This window comes from Ornithorhynchus anatinus, chromosome 10 (genome assembly GCF_004115215.2).
Source record: "Ornithorhynchus anatinus isolate Pmale09 chromosome 10, mOrnAna1.pri.v4, whole genome shotgun sequence".
Taxonomy (NCBI): domain Eukaryota; kingdom Metazoa; phylum Chordata; class Mammalia; order Monotremata; family Ornithorhynchidae; genus Ornithorhynchus; species Ornithorhynchus anatinus.
In genome coordinates, this window is record NC_041737.1 from 43,498,657 (window position 1) to 43,518,714 (window position 20,058).

General features: G+C 42.4%; 1 protein-coding gene across 1 annotated transcript in view; it reads right to left on the reverse strand.

Moving 5' to 3' along the window:
* Positions 1–295: 295 nt before the first annotated feature.
* The window catches only part of WASL (WASP like actin nucleation promoting factor), a 71,944-nt gene continuing 52,181 nt past the window's right edge, over positions 296–20,058 (reverse strand). Inside the window, exons 7-11 of the mRNA XM_029073419.2 lie at positions 19,454–19,496; positions 17,795–17,948; positions 10,153–10,673; positions 6,530–6,638; positions 296–3,181 (exon numbers count right to left, since the gene is read on the reverse strand). Coding sequence (XP_028929252.1) covers positions 3,120–3,181; positions 6,530–6,638; positions 10,153–10,673; positions 17,795–17,948; positions 19,454–19,496 — 889 coding nt within the window. The 3' untranslated portion in view covers positions 296–3,119. The remainder of the gene's footprint in view (positions 3,182–6,529; positions 6,639–10,152; positions 10,674–17,794; positions 17,949–19,453; positions 19,497–20,058) is intronic.

Consider the following 20,058-nt stretch of genomic DNA (forward strand, 5'->3'; position numbering starts at 1 on the left):
CGGATGAGGTAACTGAAGTACAGAGGAAGTGAAGTGACTTACCCAAGGTCTCACAGCAAACAACTGGCAGAGTCAAGATTAGAATCTATGACCTTTTGACTCCCAGGACCGCGCTCTATCCAATATGATAAGCTGCTTATTTGGTGATGCAGAGACTTTCTGGCCACCAACATTACTGGAATGTGAGGTCTTAACCAGCAGCTGGGCCTCTGCTCTTCTGTTGGAAAATTTCTCTCTGAGGGCCCGACCTCCCTCAGTGCCCTGAACGAATCACAAAAGAGACTACTTTACACCGTTTGGGTCAAATTAATTTTATTATGCTCCATGATGAATTGCCACCAGTGCAATATCCTATTCACTGTACACTTCAAAAAAAAAATTCACATACTAAACAAAATTTCAGTTTGATAAATGGAAACTTGGATGATTGAACGTCTCCTATGAATCTCATACGTACAATAAGTGGCTAGCTGATATTGTCTATCACACAGCGTTGGATACAGAAGCCTCATGCTGGTTTGTTAGACGCTAAGGCTATTTGGACAGTCGTTTAACTAGAATATAAGCAAGGCTTTCAGACAACACGCAGGGACAGTGGATCGATGCCGTGAAACACTATCTTCTGCCCACAGTGCAAACGGTGGCACTCTGAAGCATGCAGACATGATGCCACTGAAGCCAACCACAACTACAGTCTTCATGCCTGAATGACTGAGCTCCTATTATTATTTTTTTAAACCATACGAACTCAGGCTCTGTGCGACATGGAATGGCTATTCCTTGTTTTGGTAGAGAGAATAAAACTTAACACCTTCTCTAGGAGGCAGGGGGAGATAGACCCAAACCCAAACCAGAGCGCTCATATGGTTTTTAATAGTTTCCCACTTAGGGGACTGGGATCCTCTCTCCAGAACAGGGTTGGGGGTTGATGATTAATTATGCAATGATGTGAGTCACAGAAGTCTTGAACTACCAGGCTTAGGGCTCAAATTTAAAGATCCTAATCAGGAATGCATCATTGGAGAGATTTCTGGGTCCAGCCCCCGCTTTGTAACTCTGTTCATCATCATCAAAATCATTAATGGGATTTATTGAGTGCTTACTGTGTGCCCAGCACTGTACTAAGCGCTTGGGAGAGTACAGTGGAGTATGTAGGTAACGTTCCCTGCTTAGAGCGAGCTTTTATGGTATTAAAACAAGAAAATGAAAATCTGCTCTGTGACGAAATAACTCAGGTCGCCCCCTGGGACCTCCATGCTATTTTCCATGTGCACCAACGCCTGATCTCATTGGTTAGCAGTTGCCAGCCTCGCTGCCACGGGACTCACTGAGTGCAGCCACAATAAAAATCAAAGCAAGCGGAAAAGGTTTCTAGCAGCAGAGGGCACTGTGAGAGTTATTGCAAGAAACCAAAAAAAAAAAAGTCTGGAACAGACTCTACGGGTTTAAATTACTCTTGCAAAGTTAACATTCTCTGAATAACTTAACTTTTTTAATGGCACCACTTACTGCTTTCAGCAACAAAACCTTTTTTCCTTATTTCTGATAACTAGATGCATGATCACTAAAGATTATGAGATAACTGGGTTAGAAACTCAAACCCCTTACCTTGCAGGTCCAGCCTGACAAGGTTACACATCAATACGAGGTTTTGGTCAGTCTGATTTTGGATAGCTTAAAGTTTAGTTTGATAATGTGACTATAGTCATGAAATACTTAAGCTACTTTGTGGATTAACTGCATTCTGCAAATGACGACGTGAAAAATGTTGTCTTTAAATCAGATCATTCTCTACCTCAAATTCACTGTGGCCCAGGAATTAGTGCTGTAGATATTAAACACCCACCTTAGAGCAGATGAGTGTGTTTTATAAAGGCAGGCACCCCAAATTTTACCACCCTACTCCACACACATAATATCAACGTTCAGGTTGTGTAAAGAAACACCTTGTCAACTATGTGTTCTCCGAAGTTTGAAACAAGAGCCGTTGACCTCGAAGAATCAACCCTTCATTTTGGTGGGGCAGAGCACTGAAGCGGTAGCGTTCACCTCAAACCGTGTGCAGAAAGACAGCTGACGTCATCAGACGCGACGGTTTTCTCCCTAGGATTGTCGTCCGTGCCGGGTATGGCTTCGGTCTATAAAAGACCAAAACGTGACATGACCATTTTCCTTTCCTAATACACCGCTGCCCTCGTTTGAAAAATGAATCGAACACTGCCTCATTGAAGCGGGTATCAAGAATGGCCCTTCAATTCAGAGATGCACGGAAGATCCAAAAGGGGGAAAAACCCTCAAGATTGGGTTATCACCACAACTGCCACCCAGGTTCTGCCAGTTCAGCCCCACCTCTCTTTCAGGAGATAACGATGAAAGGATTCACGTCCTTTGCATCACAAGGGCACCTTCCCCCTTGTTAGGATACCATCCCGCCCTGCACAGGCCAATGCGGTGGGTCACAATGTTCAAGCTTTCCGATCTCCCTGCTGAGCGGAGAGCAGAGGATCGTTGCTCAGGCAGAAGAAGGGGTGTGCGGGTGGCGGGTTGAGGTTCGTGGCGATTTTATGCAAACCCTGTTGCTCAAATTTGAGAAACCACATCAGTATGGGGGTGTCTCGAGGACCGTGCAATGTCTCCGCCTCGACATTCGTGAAGCGTTGGGTTCAAAATGGAGGGGCTAAAATAAACTAAGGTCTGCATCGCTTAAAAAAAGGATGTCGTGCTATAACTAGGTTTTAATACGAAAATTTAGATACAGAAAAAGTAGGGTATGAAAATAGTGTTTCTCCTTCTTGCATTATAACTAAATTACATTAAGGTTTTTGTCAGTCTCGCGCAATACATTTCAACTCCCTCAGTGATGGAATGACACCTATTCACAAGTAAATTGAGCCTCCTGATGTAAACTTGCACACAATCATCTGGGAGTAGCTTTGTAGAGGATTATGACAAACCTTTACAGATTAAATGAGGTATTGCACAGATTAATAAAAAAAGCAAAGGCAACAAAAATATACAGCAAATTGGTAGAACATTTACATGATCATTTTACAGAATTCATAGACGGAAAGTAGTGTTTAGTATTTCACCTGAAAAAATATATATATAATATATATCGATCAATCTTCCCATTCGTCGTCATCTTCAAAATCTTCTTCATCATCTTCATCCTCATCCTCATCTAGAACAAGAAAACAAACAAATGAATATTCACTTCTGGAGTACAAATGTGATGGCACAAAAATTTCCTTGCCGGGTGATTTCGGTTTTCAGCATCACACACAGAGTTTTCTTCTGCGGCTGCTACACACCGACTACTAACCAAAAAGCTGAAATAGTTTGTTGGTTACAAAAACAAAATGGGCACCTTGAAACCAAGGAAATTCTATGCTAATTCTGTTGCATTGTTGTCTTCCAAGTGCTTAGTACAGTGCTCTGTACAGTAAGTGTTTAATAAATAAATACAATTGACTGGTGAGCAGGGCAAAAAAATGCTAAGAAAGGGAAAGGTAATTTCTTCGGCACCCATTTCTTCTTCATGAGGCCGGGGCTGTCTGACAGGTCGTGGGAGTGGAAACGGCTTTGCTCCCATCTGCTGGAATACGGTGTCACTGCAGGGATAGGGACGGGCAAATACAATTCTTCCAAGGCTTTGTGAGTTTGTTTTAGGGTTTTTTGCTAAGATTCAAAAGAAAATGGCTTTATTTTCTGACCAAAATTCACAGGGAGAGATGTGTTTGGTAGCTCCTCTACAGGACAGGGAAAAATATCTCTTCAGAACTAGGTCCAGGCTGCTTTGTTGTTTGGCTCGATTCCTGTTTTCAACACCCACTCCAGTGGTGGCTAACCCTAACTGACATTATCTAACAGAGGCAAGGCAAAATGCAATGGTTGGACTCTGACTGATGTTGTGCTGACCTGCACCCACCCTCTGCCCCTTTAATAATCTAGTTCTGTGTTAAAGAATACACATTCTGGTCCAGGGCTCTCACTCAATAATGGGTTCGACTCTCCAGAAGGAAATGGGTCTTGATGGACCTGCCTCTCTAAGATGGAGCAACCCTGACAAGTGAACAATATGTGTAAGTGTATAATAATCTGTGAGTGTGTTAAACTTGTTAAAATTAAGCCTAATGACAAAATATTTCCATTTCTGATTTTAGTTTAAATTTTATCTGAATAAAGTAATTAAGGGTTTAAAATACAGTCAGTTCTTCTATACCATGTGTTCCATGCTTCCATGAACACAAGGCTCTTCAGAAACTCAATCCTCATACTATAGAAGGAGAATTGAAAGTCCTTAATGAAGAAAGAGAATTACCCTAGGTGGTGATATTTATCAACAGAGGCTGAAACTACACTAAACGGTTAAATGGTTTTCATTTTGATCCACTATGGTAAGTCCCATTCAGAAAAGAATGGGGAGGGGCTGAAGGGTTGAGGTGAGTCCTGAGAACTGCCCCTTTATCCCTGAGCCTTCCAGGAGAGGAGGTGATTGTGCCCAGGGAGGGAAACAGATACACGGGCTTTCGGTACATTGAGACCGATGGGCAACCAGTGGGCTTTAAGGAGGGCATTAATCCTCTGATCTGTATCCAGAGTACCTTGCTAGTTGTACCCAGATGGTTTGGGGCAGTTGGACTTTTTCCGTATGTCCTATCTTAGATTGTGAGTTCCTTGAAGATGGAGACATGCCTGCTAAAATCCCCCTAAAATTTCCCCTGCTCCTCTCCAGTCCCTCCCTTCTCCATTCTACAAATACACCCACTCCCTTGGAGAACTCATTTGTTCCCATGACTCAATTACCAAATCTACATCTTCAGGCCTGATCTTTCTCACTGAAGATCTCGTATTTCCTCCTGACTTCGGGACATCTCTACTTGGATGTCCCACCAACACTTCAAAATTAGCACTGTCCAAAACAGAACTCCTCATCTTCCCACCCAAACCCTGTACTCCCCTGACTTACCCATCACTGTAAATAGCACTACCATCCTCCCTGGCTCAAAAGCCCATAACCTTGGCCTTATCCTTGACTCATCTCTCTCATACAACTCACATATTCAATTTATTATCAAATCCTGTCAGTTCAGTTTTCACATTGCTAAAATCTACCCTTTCCTCTCCATTCAAACTGCTACCATGTTAATCCAAGCACTTATTCATTCATTCAATTCATTCAAGCGTATTTACTGATCGCTTACTGTGTGCAAAGCATTGTACTAAGTGCTTGGAATGTACTATTCGGCAACAGGTAGAGACAATCCCTACCCATAAATGGGCTCACTTATCCCATTCAGCCTCAATTGCTGCATCAGTCTCCTTGCTGACCTCCCTGCTTCTGCTCACTCCAGTCCATACTTCACTCTGCTGCTTGGGTCATTTTTCTACAAAAGCATCAGTCCATGTCTTCCCCACTCCTCAAGAACCTCCGGTGGTTGCCCATTGAATTCCTCAAACTCCTTACCACTGGTTTTAAATCACCTCTCCCCTTTCCTCCCTGATTTCCCAACACAATCCAGCCCACACCCTTCACCCCCTTGAATGCCAGCCTACTCACTGTACCTCGATCTCGTCTACCTCGTGGCCGATCCCTTACCCACATCCTGGAACTCCTTTCCCCTTCTTATCCAAATGACAATCATTCTGCCCACGTTCAAAGACTTATAATAATAATGATGTTGGTAGTTGTTAAGCGCTATGTGCCGAGCACTGTTCTAAGCGCTTGGGTAGATACAGGGTAATCAGGTATGAGGTAACTGAGGCACCGAGAAGTCAAGTGACTTGCCCAAAGTCACACAGCTGACAGGTGGCGGAGCCAGGATTAGAACCCATGACCTCTGACTCCCAAGCCTGTGCTCTTTCCACTGAGCCACGCTTTACTAAAAGTGCATCTCTTCCAAGAGGCCTTCCCCAACTAAGCCCTCACTTCCTCTTCTCTCCCTCTGCTGCCTTCGTGCTTGGATTTTCACTCTTTATTCACTCCACCCTCAGCCCCACAGCACTTACGTACACACCCAAGACATTTATTTATATTAATGCCTGCCTCCTCCTCTAGACTTTAAGGTCATTGTGGGAAGGGAACGTGTCTACCAACTCTGTTATGATGTACTCTCCCAAGCGCTTACTGCAGTGCTCTGCACACAGGAAGTGCTCAGTCAATACTCTTGATAGATGCTGACAATCACAAAGAGAGGGGGGCTGGGGTTTGGTGAAGCAGGTTGATCTCCAAGTGCCTTCTCCAAGCCCCAAGAAGCTTCTGATTGTTCCTTTTTCTAAAGGGAGGGTCCCAGCTGTCCCATTCCCTCCAACCACTCCCTCACTGCCCTTCAGAGCGCCCCCTCTCCCCACTTCCACAACTCTAACTCCTCAACTCCCCTGCAGTCCCCACTTCCAAATATGGGGTTGGGATCTGAAAGGACTCTTGAATTCTCACTGGGAAGGTTAGGGGACTTACATACAAGTCCTATGTGGAAAAGAGGTTATGGGGACAAACTCCCCTCAACAAGGAAGCTTCCAGCAAACATACCTGAAGAATGAATGGCTTTGCTCCTTTTCTGCATCACTTCCATTAACGCCCCCACAATTCCTGAGGTGGGTGCTGGGGTGGGTGGTGCAGACTCTTGGCCGTCAGATACCTTGGGAACAGAAAGTCAACAAAATGCAGTAGTGTTCATGGAAAAGAGGACCTTTAGGGCCCCAGGATCCATCCTTGATTCATTTCAAAATGGAGACTATGAAAGGAGGAGTGGCAGAGAGAAGAGGAACCATTGGCACCACTACCTCTCATATTCAATACCATCTCCCTCTCATTCTTTTCCCTCGAATGCAATTGCCTTTACTCTGGTGCATTAACAACCTTTTATAAACTCCTCATATTGCTCATAAACAGATGACTGCATTTTGGCAAGTCCCCTCTCCCCTAACTCGATAATAATACCTGGCTTTGCAGTCAAAGTGCTTTTATTCTTCTCCAGTATCCAAAGCTGTGGCTATTGGCAGATAACTGTATAACTGCTAACAGGGAACAACTATTTACCAACCCAGAGATGACATTAAGACCACTTCCTATTTAAAAACCCATAGTGCATTTAACCTTCTTAAGAGAAGCTATCAAAGTCTACTCATTAAAAAAAAAATAGTGTTTTGCTGACAAGCCACTGCAAATGCATAACAATCTCATCGACAAAAAGTCAAATTTCCATCTGACCACCTTTCAAAGCATAGCTAATATCTAACTCTTGGGGCAAGTGTAGCTATTAGGAAAGTGCTTTGATCTTCTGCAAAACATACACTTAAATGAATCTATAAATAATAAATGTACCAACTGCTATTTCATCCTTTATCAAAGGCTCCAGGATGCCTACTGCAGTTTTAAACCTTTATACTCAGCGAGACAATAATATGCTATATCCAATACCCACTTTCCAAAGAGGCAAAGAGAAAGGCGGAGAGGAAGAGTGGGAAGGGCAGAAAAAAGGAGGGAGAAGGGCAGAGAAAAAGGGGAGGGGGTGGAAGTGCAGAGAGAAGAGGAGGGAGAAGGGCAGAGAAGAAGAGGAGGAGGAGAAGGGTAGGGGGCAGAGGAGAGGAGGGTAGAGGAGGAGAGGGAGGCTGTAGTCCTGGAAAAGTGCTGTTGTGACTAGGAATTGTGAGAGACTGGTCTTGGCTTTGTTTGACTGGTAACCTTAAGGCAACAAACCCGATTCATTTATAAATGGTAAAATCTTTTTGGCATAATTTAGTAGGTGAGCTGAAAATCTGGTCCAGGAATTCTGATATGAACATTTTCTTGGTTTTTTTTTTTTACCTTAATCATAATCATTTTCAAAGAAAAATGGATGGAATTTGAAAGTCCTATTGCTCATGTTCCTCCACGACCGACACCATCCAAAATAACTTCAACAACCCCTCACCATATTAGAGACATGCATGGATGACCAATTAGAGTAGCTCCACACGAAACTGAAACAAGACATCTCACTAATATTTAAAGGTACATGAAAGCTACAGGAGGTTTGCATACAGGAAAAGAGAAAAATCACCAAGCTTACAATGATTGATTTTAGTGTTCAATGCCCAAAGCAACAGAAGTGTGGAGCAGAGGTATTAGCCTGTGCCCCTCACTCACCAACAGCAGGAACACTTAGGAGTAGCAGCATTTACTGAGCACCCATTTGGTGCAGCACATTGTACTAGGCACTTGGGAAGACTAAAATCAAGTTAATTGGACACTAGAGTGTTGACCTGCTGAACAGCACTGACAGAGGAACTGAATGCTAATCATGGCTATGGCATGGGTCTGCTGTGTGACCTTGGGCAAGTCCTTTAACTTGTCTCTGCTTCAGTAAGCTCATCTGTAAAACAGGCACTATTAAATCTGACTCCCCTCTACTTAGGCTGTGAGCCCCATGTGAGATAGGGACTGTGCCCAACCTAACTTGAATCCACCCTAGTACGTAGAACAGTGCTCAGCACATAGGAAGTGTTTAATAAATACCATTATTATAATCTACACTGAAAGCTCATTGTAGGCAGGGAACATATCTACCAATTATATTACACTGTATTCCACCAAATTCTTAATACAGTGCTCTGCATACAGTAAGCACTCAATAAATACCACTGATGATGACAGAGCATGAACAACCTGATGCTTGAAGGGACACCTATGAAAAACATACCCCAGAGTACCTGCTGGCTAGTTTAGTGATTTCTAAGCTGTACAAGTCCAGCATCTTGATCAAGGTAGTAGTTCTCTTTCCTACTGGAAATTCTAAGAAATGTTCATGGATAAGCTTCAATGCTAAGACTGGTGGTCTAGAGAAGTAGCGTGGCTCAGTGGAAAGAGCACGGGCTTTGGAGTCAGGGCTCATGAGTTCGAATCCCAGCTCTGCCACTTGTTAGCTGTGTGACTGTGGGCAAGTCACTTAACTTCTCTGTGCCTCAGTTCCCTCATCTGTAAAATGGGGATTAAGACTGTGAGCCCCACGTGGGACAACCTGATTCCCTTATGTCTACCCCAGCGCTTAGAACAGTGCTCGGCACATAGTAAGCGCTTAACAAATACCAACATTATTATTATTATTATTGAATAATAATGCCCGGGATAAGGGATGCCACCTGCCAGTATATCATTGATTACTTTTATTTCACAGTATTGACTATACCAACTTTCCTTGACCAGGGGTAAAAATTCTCATCTGAGGCCTGCCCATCATGACAGACCACTAGCAATTTGTTCTTTGTTGAGAAGCAGTGTCACCTGGGAGTCAGAGGACCTGGGTTCTAATGCTCATTCTGCCACTTGCTTCTTATGTGACCTTTGATCTTGGGCAAGTTGTTTAATTTCTCTGGGCCCTAGTCCCCCCATCTGTAAAATGGGGATTCAAGACCTTCTCTTCCTCCTTCTTAGACTGTGAACCCCACCTAGGACAAAGACTATAACCATCTTAATTGTCCTGTGTGTAGCCCAGCACTTAGCACATAGTAAGTGCTTAAAAAATACTATTATTGTCTTTTGTGGGGGAGACTGTTCATTTTTGAGTCCATTCTACATAACAGTAATAATAATAGTGGCATTAAGTGCTTCTATATACCACACACTGTTCTGAATGGTGGGATAGATACGATTAGACTGGACACAGTCCCTGCCCCTTGAGGGGCTCATAGTCTAAGTAGGAGGGAAAACATACTGAATCCTTATTTTACAGATGAAGAAACCAAGGCACCAAGAAGTGAAGTGGCTTGCCCGAGGTAACAGCTAGCACATGGCAGAGCCAGGATTAAGACCAGGTCCTCTGGCTCCCAGCCTCATGCTCTTTCCACTAGGCCATGCCACCAACCTGGACCAAGTAGATTATCTAAGCCCTGATTTCATTTGCCTCCCCCTCTAGCCTGTAAGCTTGTGTGGGCAGGGAACGTGTCTGTTTATTGTTTTACTGTATGCTCCCAAGTGCTTAGTACATTTCTCTGCCACACAGTAAGCACTCAGTATATTTGACTGAATGAATCCATGGTTGAATTTATTCGTAGTGCTGGCTTCCCCTGCACCAGAAAGAAGTCAAAAATCAAGGCAAGTTCCTATCACATAGGCAAAGTCCTTCGATGCTCCATTATCACCGGCAGTGAAACGAAGAAAGCGGAAATACTTACAGACTTCAGCTGAATACCCTGTCGAATCTGGTCTAACAGCGCATCTCTCCCCGAGCAGGATACTGGTCGGCTGTTGTGTTCCACTTTCTTCAACTGGGCACCCTCTCTAATTTGATCTAGAAGAGCGGCCTTGTTCCCCACCGGTGCTGGGAGTTGATGGTCCCCATCAGATGGAAGGCCAGGGGGAGGAGGTGGCCCTGGAGGCGGTGGCGGGGGAGGCGGAGGGGGTGGAGCAGCCGAGCCCACCGACAGGGGTGGTGGCGGGGGCGGGGGGCCTGAGGGTGCTGAGGAGGGGTGGGTGGGAGGGGGCGGAGGGTACATCCTGTTGGGAGGAGGCGGCGGAACTGTGGTCCCAGGCCTGGAGGGGGGTGGCGGGGGAGGGGCCGCTGTAGGAGCTCTTGAAGGAGGAGGGGGAGGGGGAGCCCCTCGACCCCTAGCAGGGGGCAGGGGAGGACCTGAGCTATGGGGTGGGGGAGGTGGAGGAGGGGGTCCTCCCCTTGAGGGTGGAGGCGGGGGCGGTGCTGAAATGAAAACAGAAAAAGAGAGAGTATGTCTGTATCCAGATGGACATCTAAAACCACAACGCATCCAACGTGCAGGGGAACGTTCGATACGAATCAGAGGCAGAAAGAAGGCTTCTCTTCTTCACAGACTAGTCCTACTGCTCCCACTAAGGGTCCAGCTCCAGGACCATTTCCTCCTTCTTCAAAATAGAACAAAAAAATAGGGAAATTGGATGGTAGTAATGATGGAGATCCAGAGTAATTACTTGTAGGTAGAGAGGAAGGAAAGTTTTCCAGGTTTAGGCACATATGAACAAAGCATTCAAGCCAAGAGACGTAAATTCACAGCAGCCGATTCAAAAATCAATCCTGTGTCTTTAAAACATATGTCTCCCTCACCTTAAAAAAAGAAAATCAATTGTGCTTGGTTTCCTATTGGATTCAATTTAGAAGCAGAATTAAATGGTCGGTTCATAGTGATGTGTATGGATTTAGTTATATGCCTATCTAAACTACCCTAATTTCTTGATCAGTTTTGTCTTAGTTTTATACCATCTTGTGTTCCTTTAAAAAAAAAATTCCTAAGCATGTTACTATGTGCCTGGCCCTGTACTAAGGTCTGGGCTAGATAACATCTGATGAGTTTGGGCATAGTCCCTGTCCCACACTGGGCTCAAAGTCTTACTCCCCACTTTAGAGATGAGGTAACAGGCACAGAGAAGTGAATTTACTTGCCCAAGGTGGCATGGCAGACAAGTGGTGGATCCAGGATTAGAACCCAGCTCCTTCTGACTCTCAAAGGTTTGATTTAGAAAGGGAAATAATTTCAGATGTGGGAAGAAGAGAGCCCATAATCTGCAATGAGATGCTTGGAAAATGAAATTCAATTCTACACGCTACCCTCAATTCTTATAATAGGGAGGCTAATGCAAAGGCATGCCAAACTACGCACAGGAGAATGCTAGTACTCAGGAATTCATGTTAGTGGCAGTCATCCCTCTGTCCACCTTCACCGAGTCCAATAAGACTCATATAAAGGCGGTTTTCCCACAATGTGCATTTTCACTACACATCTGGCCCGAACACTGTGCATGCAATCAGGGTCACTATGAGTGCTGCCACACCAAGTTTGTTGTGTGGTATTTGCACTGTTTGCAGTGCCTGATGCTATTTGCACTTTTGTTTCCTACTCTGATGACCCTTAAGCACCTCTGTTCCAAAAGAGCAGGTCCTTCATTGATTGCAGGGCTCCACGTTACTCTATCTGTAGCTTCTGACTTTCAGTTTTCAGCTAAGGTATAGCATTGTTAAATGCTTTGTTTGACTGAATCCTTAAAATGTTTCCTCTGGGCCTGCTTTCCCTTTCCCAATTTCAGCTCACCATGCAGTAACTGTTTGAGTGTGCTACTGTTATCTCATCTCCGCTGCAGTTCATTCATTCATTCATTCATTCATATTTGATCGCTTACTGTGTGCAAAGCACTGTACTAAACACTTGGGAGAGTACAATACAACAAGACACATTCCCTCACCACAATGAACTCGCAGTCTAGAAGGGGAGACAGATACCAATATACATAAATAAATAAATTACAGATAGGTATATATGTGCTATATAGGTATACGATATATACACACGTGCAGTTGGCATGGACAGTTTCAATGTGGGAGACTGACTGTGTTCAAGGACTTCACTGCTCATGATCCTGTCTTGCCATTTGAACAAAAGACCTATCCCTGGTTGGGGGTTGGTCTATCTTTTCCCCCTCTCACCTCATGGAAGGAAATTAGATGATGTTACTATCTCCTTGTACTCATCACTGGTACCCAGCTTAAGGCCCCCCCCCCGCCAACCTGATCCTCTCTTTGGATTTCAGAAGAGGGTTAAAGTGACACAGTTATCTCCCAGACCCTCCAATCTCCTACATAAAAATACCCATCCTTCTCTTGTTCAAAAACACCACACATTTTAGTAGTTGGATTCAAGTGCCTCAGTTAACCTTTCGGGGCTTTTGGTTGAGTTCTACCACACCCACTACCAGAGGTTTTACTCTCATTATTTCACTGGAGTTTCCCCTAAAGAATACAGGTTCACATTTGTTCCACCTGCTGGGTGCCAATTCCCATAATAAAAATAATTTTGTCTATAGGAATAGACTTAGATAATGCAAGATGAAGCTTTAATAACCCAAAGGGTGCATTTCCTTTCTCCTTCCCTCACTGTTGTCTTGGACTAAATGAGTACTAGATCTCCATTGCACTTTCAAGTTAAATGTTCACAAGGATTAATTTAATGTTGATTGAACATACAGGACATATCTAGTTGCCTGTATAGTTGAGTTTCACTTTATTAAGCACCCTGGTGCCAGGGTGAGGTGCCAGGTGAGAATCACCTGGAGAATCAGGTGATTCTCAACATCTTTGTGTTTTTCACAGGCTATGAGATTTTCATGATAACTGGGCAATCCTTGCTTTTTTTTTTCCTAAATATGTCAAGTTGAGTGAATTTGATTTATTATCTTTATAACACATGCAGTCTTGAAAATGATGAAAAGTAGGGCCGAAGTTTATGTTGTATGCTTTACGTGCCTTAATGATTCAGTAAACTTGGAAATTTGTCACCAGTATGCCTGATGTTTACATGAAGACTAGAAGACAGAAGGAAAAAGAACATAAAAACAAGAAAAGGGGGTGGGGGGGAAATACACAAAGCACATGCCAGACCTCAGAATTACAATGTGAAAGAGCAAGACCATGAGATGGGCAGTTGAAAGGAAAAGTCATATATGTTTGCATGCAAAAGTAGAAATCTGCTAAACAAAAATTACATACCACCAAAAGAATGGCTGACTACCTTACGGACTGTCAATGCTGTACAACTAAAAGGAAAAAAGTCACTCTGTGCCAGAAAAGAAAAACAAAAATAGACCTCAGACTTTTTGAAAAGAAATGAATCAAAAGGCATATAAGGAAAGAGCTAGAAAATAAGCAAGCAAAGAACAAATTTGCCAATTTAGCTTAGTAAAAGGAAAGATACAAAAATAAAAACAGTCCCAGACGGAACCAAAAAAGGTTTATCAATGAGAACGTTTACGGAAAAAGAGAAAACCAAGGGTAATTAGAATATCAAGCCTGACTGTGGCTGAAAAAAAACCACATAATAAACCCAGAAAATCTTAAAATAAAAACATGTACATTCATGCTGATACAAATTTTTCTATGAAATGGGTTCTCAAAATAAATGGGGAAATCACCCTTCAAGCAGCACTCACACCAAGATGCAGGCAAACATGATGGAAAAAAAACCATAAAAGCCATGACCCTAGGATACCTGATGTACTTTTGGCCCAGAGCAGGAGCACCTGGTGTCCTCACACACATTACTGTGCACCTCTATATGTGAAGAAATCTATATTTACAATGGTTACAACTGGTCAGAGTTAGTGCACAACTATGAATAAAATTTAAATGTCTTGCTCAGACCACTAAATGGTTAAAAAAAAATTAAAATTGGGATAAGTAACTTGTTAATTTTTCCTTCAGAGATTTCAAAATCATTTATTAACTTGTTAATTAGACTTGGTTCCACTGCTCAACTTTGAAATCTGTGGCTGAAAACAGTGGATTGGGGGCAATTATTTTATGAAAGGGCACACGCAATAACATGCATGTCTGAGAGAAACAGGAGTCCAATACCATCCCACATACATACCACTCCAACACGGTGGCCCTGGAGAACAAACATAATGAGCTTTTCTACAAAAATATTCAGGCCATATTTTTCCACTCCTGAAAAACCTCCAGTGGTTGCCCACCCACCTCCACATCAAACAGAAAATTCCTTACCATCAGCTTTAAAGCATTCAGTGCTTAAAACAGTCCTTGGCACATAGTAAGCGGTTAACAAATACCATAATTATTATTCAATGACCTTGTCCCCTCCTACCTCACCTCACTACTCTCCTATTACAACTCAGCCTGAACACTTCACTCCTCTGATGTTAACTTTCTCATTTTACCTCATTCTCATCTATCTCGCCGCTGACCTCTTGACCCCATCTTATCTTTGGCCTGGAATGCCCTCCCTCTTCAAATCCAACAATTACTGTCCCCGCTTTCAAAGTCTTATTAAGTCACATCTTCTCCAAGAGGACTTCTCTAAGCCCTCTTTTCCTTTCTTCAACTTCCTTCTGCATCACTCTGACTTCCTCCCTTTATTCATCACTCCCAGCCCCAAAGCACTTGGGCAAGTTACTTAACTTCTCTGGGCCTCAGTTACCTCATCTGTGAAATGGGGATGAAGACTGTGCGCCCCATGTGGGACAACTTAAATCCCTTGTATCTGCCCCAGTGTTTAGAACAGTGCTTGGCATATAGTAAGTGCTTAACAAATACTAACATTACTTACATACATATCTACAATTTACCTATTTTTATTAATCTCTGTTCCCCTTCTAGGCAGTAAACTCATTCGGGCAGGAAATGTGTCTGGTTTATTGTACTTTCCCAAGTGCTTAGTACAGTGTTCTGCACACAGTGTTAAATGAATATGACTGACTGCCTGACATGATCCTGGACCTCAAGGACCTTACAACCTAGTGGGGGAGGCAGACACTGAAATTAAGTACAGGGAGGGAAGCAGCAGAATTTAAAAATACATACATTAAGTGCTGGACGAGCGAAAGGGTAGGGTGAGTACCCACATCCTTTGGGGAAGTGGGGGAGGAGGGAGACTCAAGTGAACAGGTAACTTGCAAGAGTTTAAGTGGCAGTAAGGGAGAAATGGGGTGTGGAGATGAGAGATTAATCAGGGAAGGTCTTCTGAAGGAGATGTGATTTTAGAAGGGCTCTGAAAATGGAGAGATCAGCAGTTTGCCAAATGTGAAGGGGAGGGAGTTTCATCCAGGATGGAGGACATGAGCAAGAGGTCAGAGGTGAGAAAAGTGAACATGGCACAGTCATCAGGTTGGTGTTAGAGAAGTGAAGTATGCAGGCTGTTTAACAGTGGGAGAGGAGTGAGGATAAATTTCCTCATCATCAATGGCATTAATGGAGTGGAACTTTGCGCAGAGCACTGAGTGTTTGGGAAAGAACAATACATAATAGTTGGCAGACATGTTTCCTGCCCATAATGAGCTTATAATCTAGCAGAGACATTTAAAAGTCATGTGGAATATATAATTTGAAGATGTGTTCATAAATGCTGAGGGATTGAGGGTGGGGTGAATATCAAATGCCCGAAGGTCACAGATGCAAGTGCACAGATGACACAGAAGGGAGGAGTCAGGGAAAAGAGGGAGGAGAAAGTAGGTGGGGAAAAAAGGGGACTGAGTGCCTTAAAGCCATTGTTTCAGGACACTATGTGCCTAAAACCTGCATCTTTATCCACCAAGCTATTCTTCCCTCTTTCAAAACTTCTGCCTAAACAGAGAAAAGGACAGGAAGTTTGTAACTGTCTAATACTGTTGGGTAAAGTTGCCCAGATTCTGGTTAATATGCAAATGTTTATTAATAACAATAACATTGAAATAGAAATACCCACAAAAATAGAAAGTTAGTAATAGTAATCACAACACTCTGGCTCTTTCCTGAATGCTACTAGAAAGTCAAACATTTAAATGCTGCGAGCTCATTGTGGGCAGGGAACATGTCTGCACGTCTTTTATACTGTACTCTCCCAAGCACTTAGTATTTAGTCTGCACTCAGTAAGCGTGCAATAGATATGACTGATTGAATTATAAGAATCTTCCTCTGAATCACACTCTCAGTAGAATTATGGGTTTTTTAAAGACCAATCATAAACATATTCTTAACTAGATTAGTCACAGGCACATGGCACAAATAAGATGCTGTACAAAGCAATCTAAAAAGACACAGTCCTTCAATGCTCTCTCATTATTAAAAACAGAAAATCTAAACATTAAGGGCACTACATGTCTTACTGATGAAGCCATTGGCTGACCTTTTGTTTTAGCTCTAATGGATCCACCAGCCACTGACACTGAAAAACTTTAATTGTTACCTCAACCGTTTTTTCCCCACCCAACCTTTTAGAGACCCACTGTGATTAATGAGGTTTCTTGTCCTCAGGCCCGTCCTGCTTGACTCTTGGCAAAAGTGCTACACACTTCTGATATAACCAAATGGATAAAAGCAAGAAGGAACAGTGTGGCCAAACAAGAAAGCATTGGAAAATTTTCCAGTTGGATAATTTAGAATTGAGTGGATTTAGAAATAGCATATATGGGGGGAAAACAGTACTTTTAAGAGGAGTGCTTAATCAGGAAAACAAACATCTAATTAAACTCTTCAAACCCATTCTCTTGTTTGAATTCTCAAATACTTCGGAAAAATACAATTGCATAGTATTTCTTCAAAATGGATTAAGAGAAATCTGGGAAGAAAAAGTAATTTAAAAAACTGTAATTGATTAGATGGCAATTTTGAGTTCTTTACTTCCACAAAATGAAACAAGACTTAAAAGCAAGTTTGTGGAACGCCCCCAGCTGCATACACTCCAAGCTACTCTACTATAATGATGCTGTTTATATGGTGCTTACTATGAAGCACGCGCTGTTTAAGATGAAAAACTGGCATTTTCACATTCACTTTACAATTGAGGAAAGTAAAGTACAGAGAAGGTAAGTGATTTCCACAGTCACACGGCAGCCAAGTGGTGGAGCCAGGACAAGAACCCAAGTTTCCTGACTCCCCAGACACATGCTCTTTCCACTTATTTGTTTCCTGCAAAGTTAAGAGAAACCTTGCAGGAGGCCTAGTAGAAAGAACATAGCCCTGGGAATTGGGGAACCTGGGTTCTAATTCTGGCTCTGCCGCTTGCCTGCTGTGTGAACTTGAGCAACTCTGAAAATGAAGAAATGACATCTGTACTCCCTCTGCCTTAGACTATGAGACCCATGTGCCCTGTCTGCTTAACTTGTACATACCCTTGAGCTTAGCAATGTTTGACAGATCCCACAATCATCACTTGTTTATTATTATTATTATTGTTAATCCATGGCTTTAACAGAAATTCAAAATCTGACACTTTTAAATTAGAGAAAATTCTCAAAGCTCCCTCATCCTCCCAAGCACAAAAAGAAACAAAGCAATTGCTAATTCAGGATAAACAACTTACCTTGCCTGCGCAGCTCATTTTTAACAGCTTCTACCCCTCCTGTTTTTTCAATGAAGTCATAGATGACTTTTGATGTTTCTTTGTCTTTCAGTTGTGCCTCTGAGATTCCACACATATCAAAAAGATTCTTCAATTCTGGGTCCAAATTATTCAACTACAAGAGATATAAAGATTCATAAAAAATTACTATCAGGATGAAATTAAGCACTTCTAAGAATGCTCATCTAAATTCCTCACTTTACTTAGATCAATTATTCAATCAATGGTATATATTGAGCGTTTACTATGTGCAGAGCATTGTATTAAACACTTGGGAAAGTACAATACATTAGAGTTGTAGACACAGTAAATGTCCACAAGGAGCTTACAGGCAAATTAGATAGTCAATTGCATTTGTAAACTGAAAACCATGGTCTATCCATTCTTTTTCATTCCTTGGCCCAGATCACTCCTCTCCTCAAACACCTCCACTGCCTTCCTGTTTCTTTTCAAAGCAAGCAAAAATTCTTCACAATTGGCTTCAAGGTTCTCCACAATCTTGCCCCACATTACCTATCTGCTTTCTTCACTGGCTATTCCCCAACACACTATGTTCTTCCCAAGCCAATGAATAGTTCTAAGGCCTAATTTATTTCAGAAAATACACTTTCCCTTCACAACCTGTCATTCCCTTTCCTAAAGGGTTCACTCAGCTGTTATTTACCTATGGAATGGGAACAGGGATAGCACTGGCTACATGTAATCTATGGATATTCCATAAATCTCATTTTCAGCAACAGTTTCAAATGTCTTCCCTGTGCAAGCCTCTTTACAAGAGCAGTTAAACAAGGAGAGAAGGGGCTGGTTCTGCTTCTTTTCCTTGGAAACCAAGCACCTCTAGTAAAATATCAACCAGGAATTAAATGGCCAAAGACAGGTAGGGGAAGGAAGGTAAGCACAGGGCTTGGAAAAATTAACTGGAGAGTAATGAAGAGATTGCTAGATTTCTTCCTGGGCAACATTTTCACTTCATTAGATCTGTAGCTGACATCCCCTAATTTTTTATGGTATTTGTTAAACACTTTCTACGTGTCAAGGACTAAGCTGGGGTAGATACAAATTTATCAGGTTGGACACAGTCCCTGTTCCACATGGGGCTCACTGTCTAAATTGGTAGGAGGAGGATTTAATCCCCATTTACAGATGCGGTAACAAGCACAGAAAGGTTGAGTGACTTGCCAAAGGTCACAGAGCAGACATTATTATTATTATCATTATTAATATTACATGGTAGAGCGTGATTACAAGTCAGGTCTTTTGACTCCCAAGCCCAGTCTTTCCACTAGGCCACGCTGCTTCTCATTTTTTCTTACCTTAAAATAAAAATCCAGACTTTTAGAAAGCCAATGGAATCAAATAAGAGGTTACAATGAGTACTTCCTTGAAGAAAAGTGGCAGAGTTGGCAAAAGGATCCCCAGTGGAGCTCCAAAAATGAGAAATGCTGTTTCAAATGAAGAATGGCCTGTCAACCTTTTCTGAATCTGTCCCCTAAGGAGAACACAATTCTAGCTCATGTAAATAAATCCTAGAACTCATAATAAAAAAAAAGCTAAATATGGAGCAAAATACTCCCACGCCAGTCTAAAAGTACAGCTTGCACATCTCGAAAAGCTACTTACATCAAAACCTGTGTTGGGGTCCCAGCCAACATGTCCAATGTGTCTAGAGGGTGGGAAAAAGAAAAAAAATGCTTCACAAAGGACATTTAAAAGTCCTACAAGGAATCTTGAATTTTATTTGTAAACTTGGCCTAAATTCTGCCTAATTTGAAACAAATAAGAAGAAAAACCACTAGAAAAATCAAATCAATTGGCACAGCTTGTCAACTAGTTGGCCAGATTCAGACCCACTACAAACTGGAATAATGATAAGGAAGAAATTTGCTGTGGGTGCATGCTGAAGGTGGAAGGTTTACTAAATTATCATTCGTCCTGATGTAAAAAGTCAGAAGCTAGAGAGAAAAAAGAGAAGATGACAGAGGAGAGGCAAAATGGAAAGACACAGAGCTCTTTAGCGTCTGTGGAATCAGAACCTGAAGTTGGAGATGCCTTAGCTCAATCAATGGTATTTATTGAGAGCTCACTATATGCAGAGCAGGGTACTAAGTATTTGGGAGAGTACAATACAATAGGGTTGGCAGACATAATCCCTGCTCTCAAGGAGTTTAAAATCTAGTCACCATGAAGATCAAAGACATTGAAGATGGAGAGTAACCATCTTACCT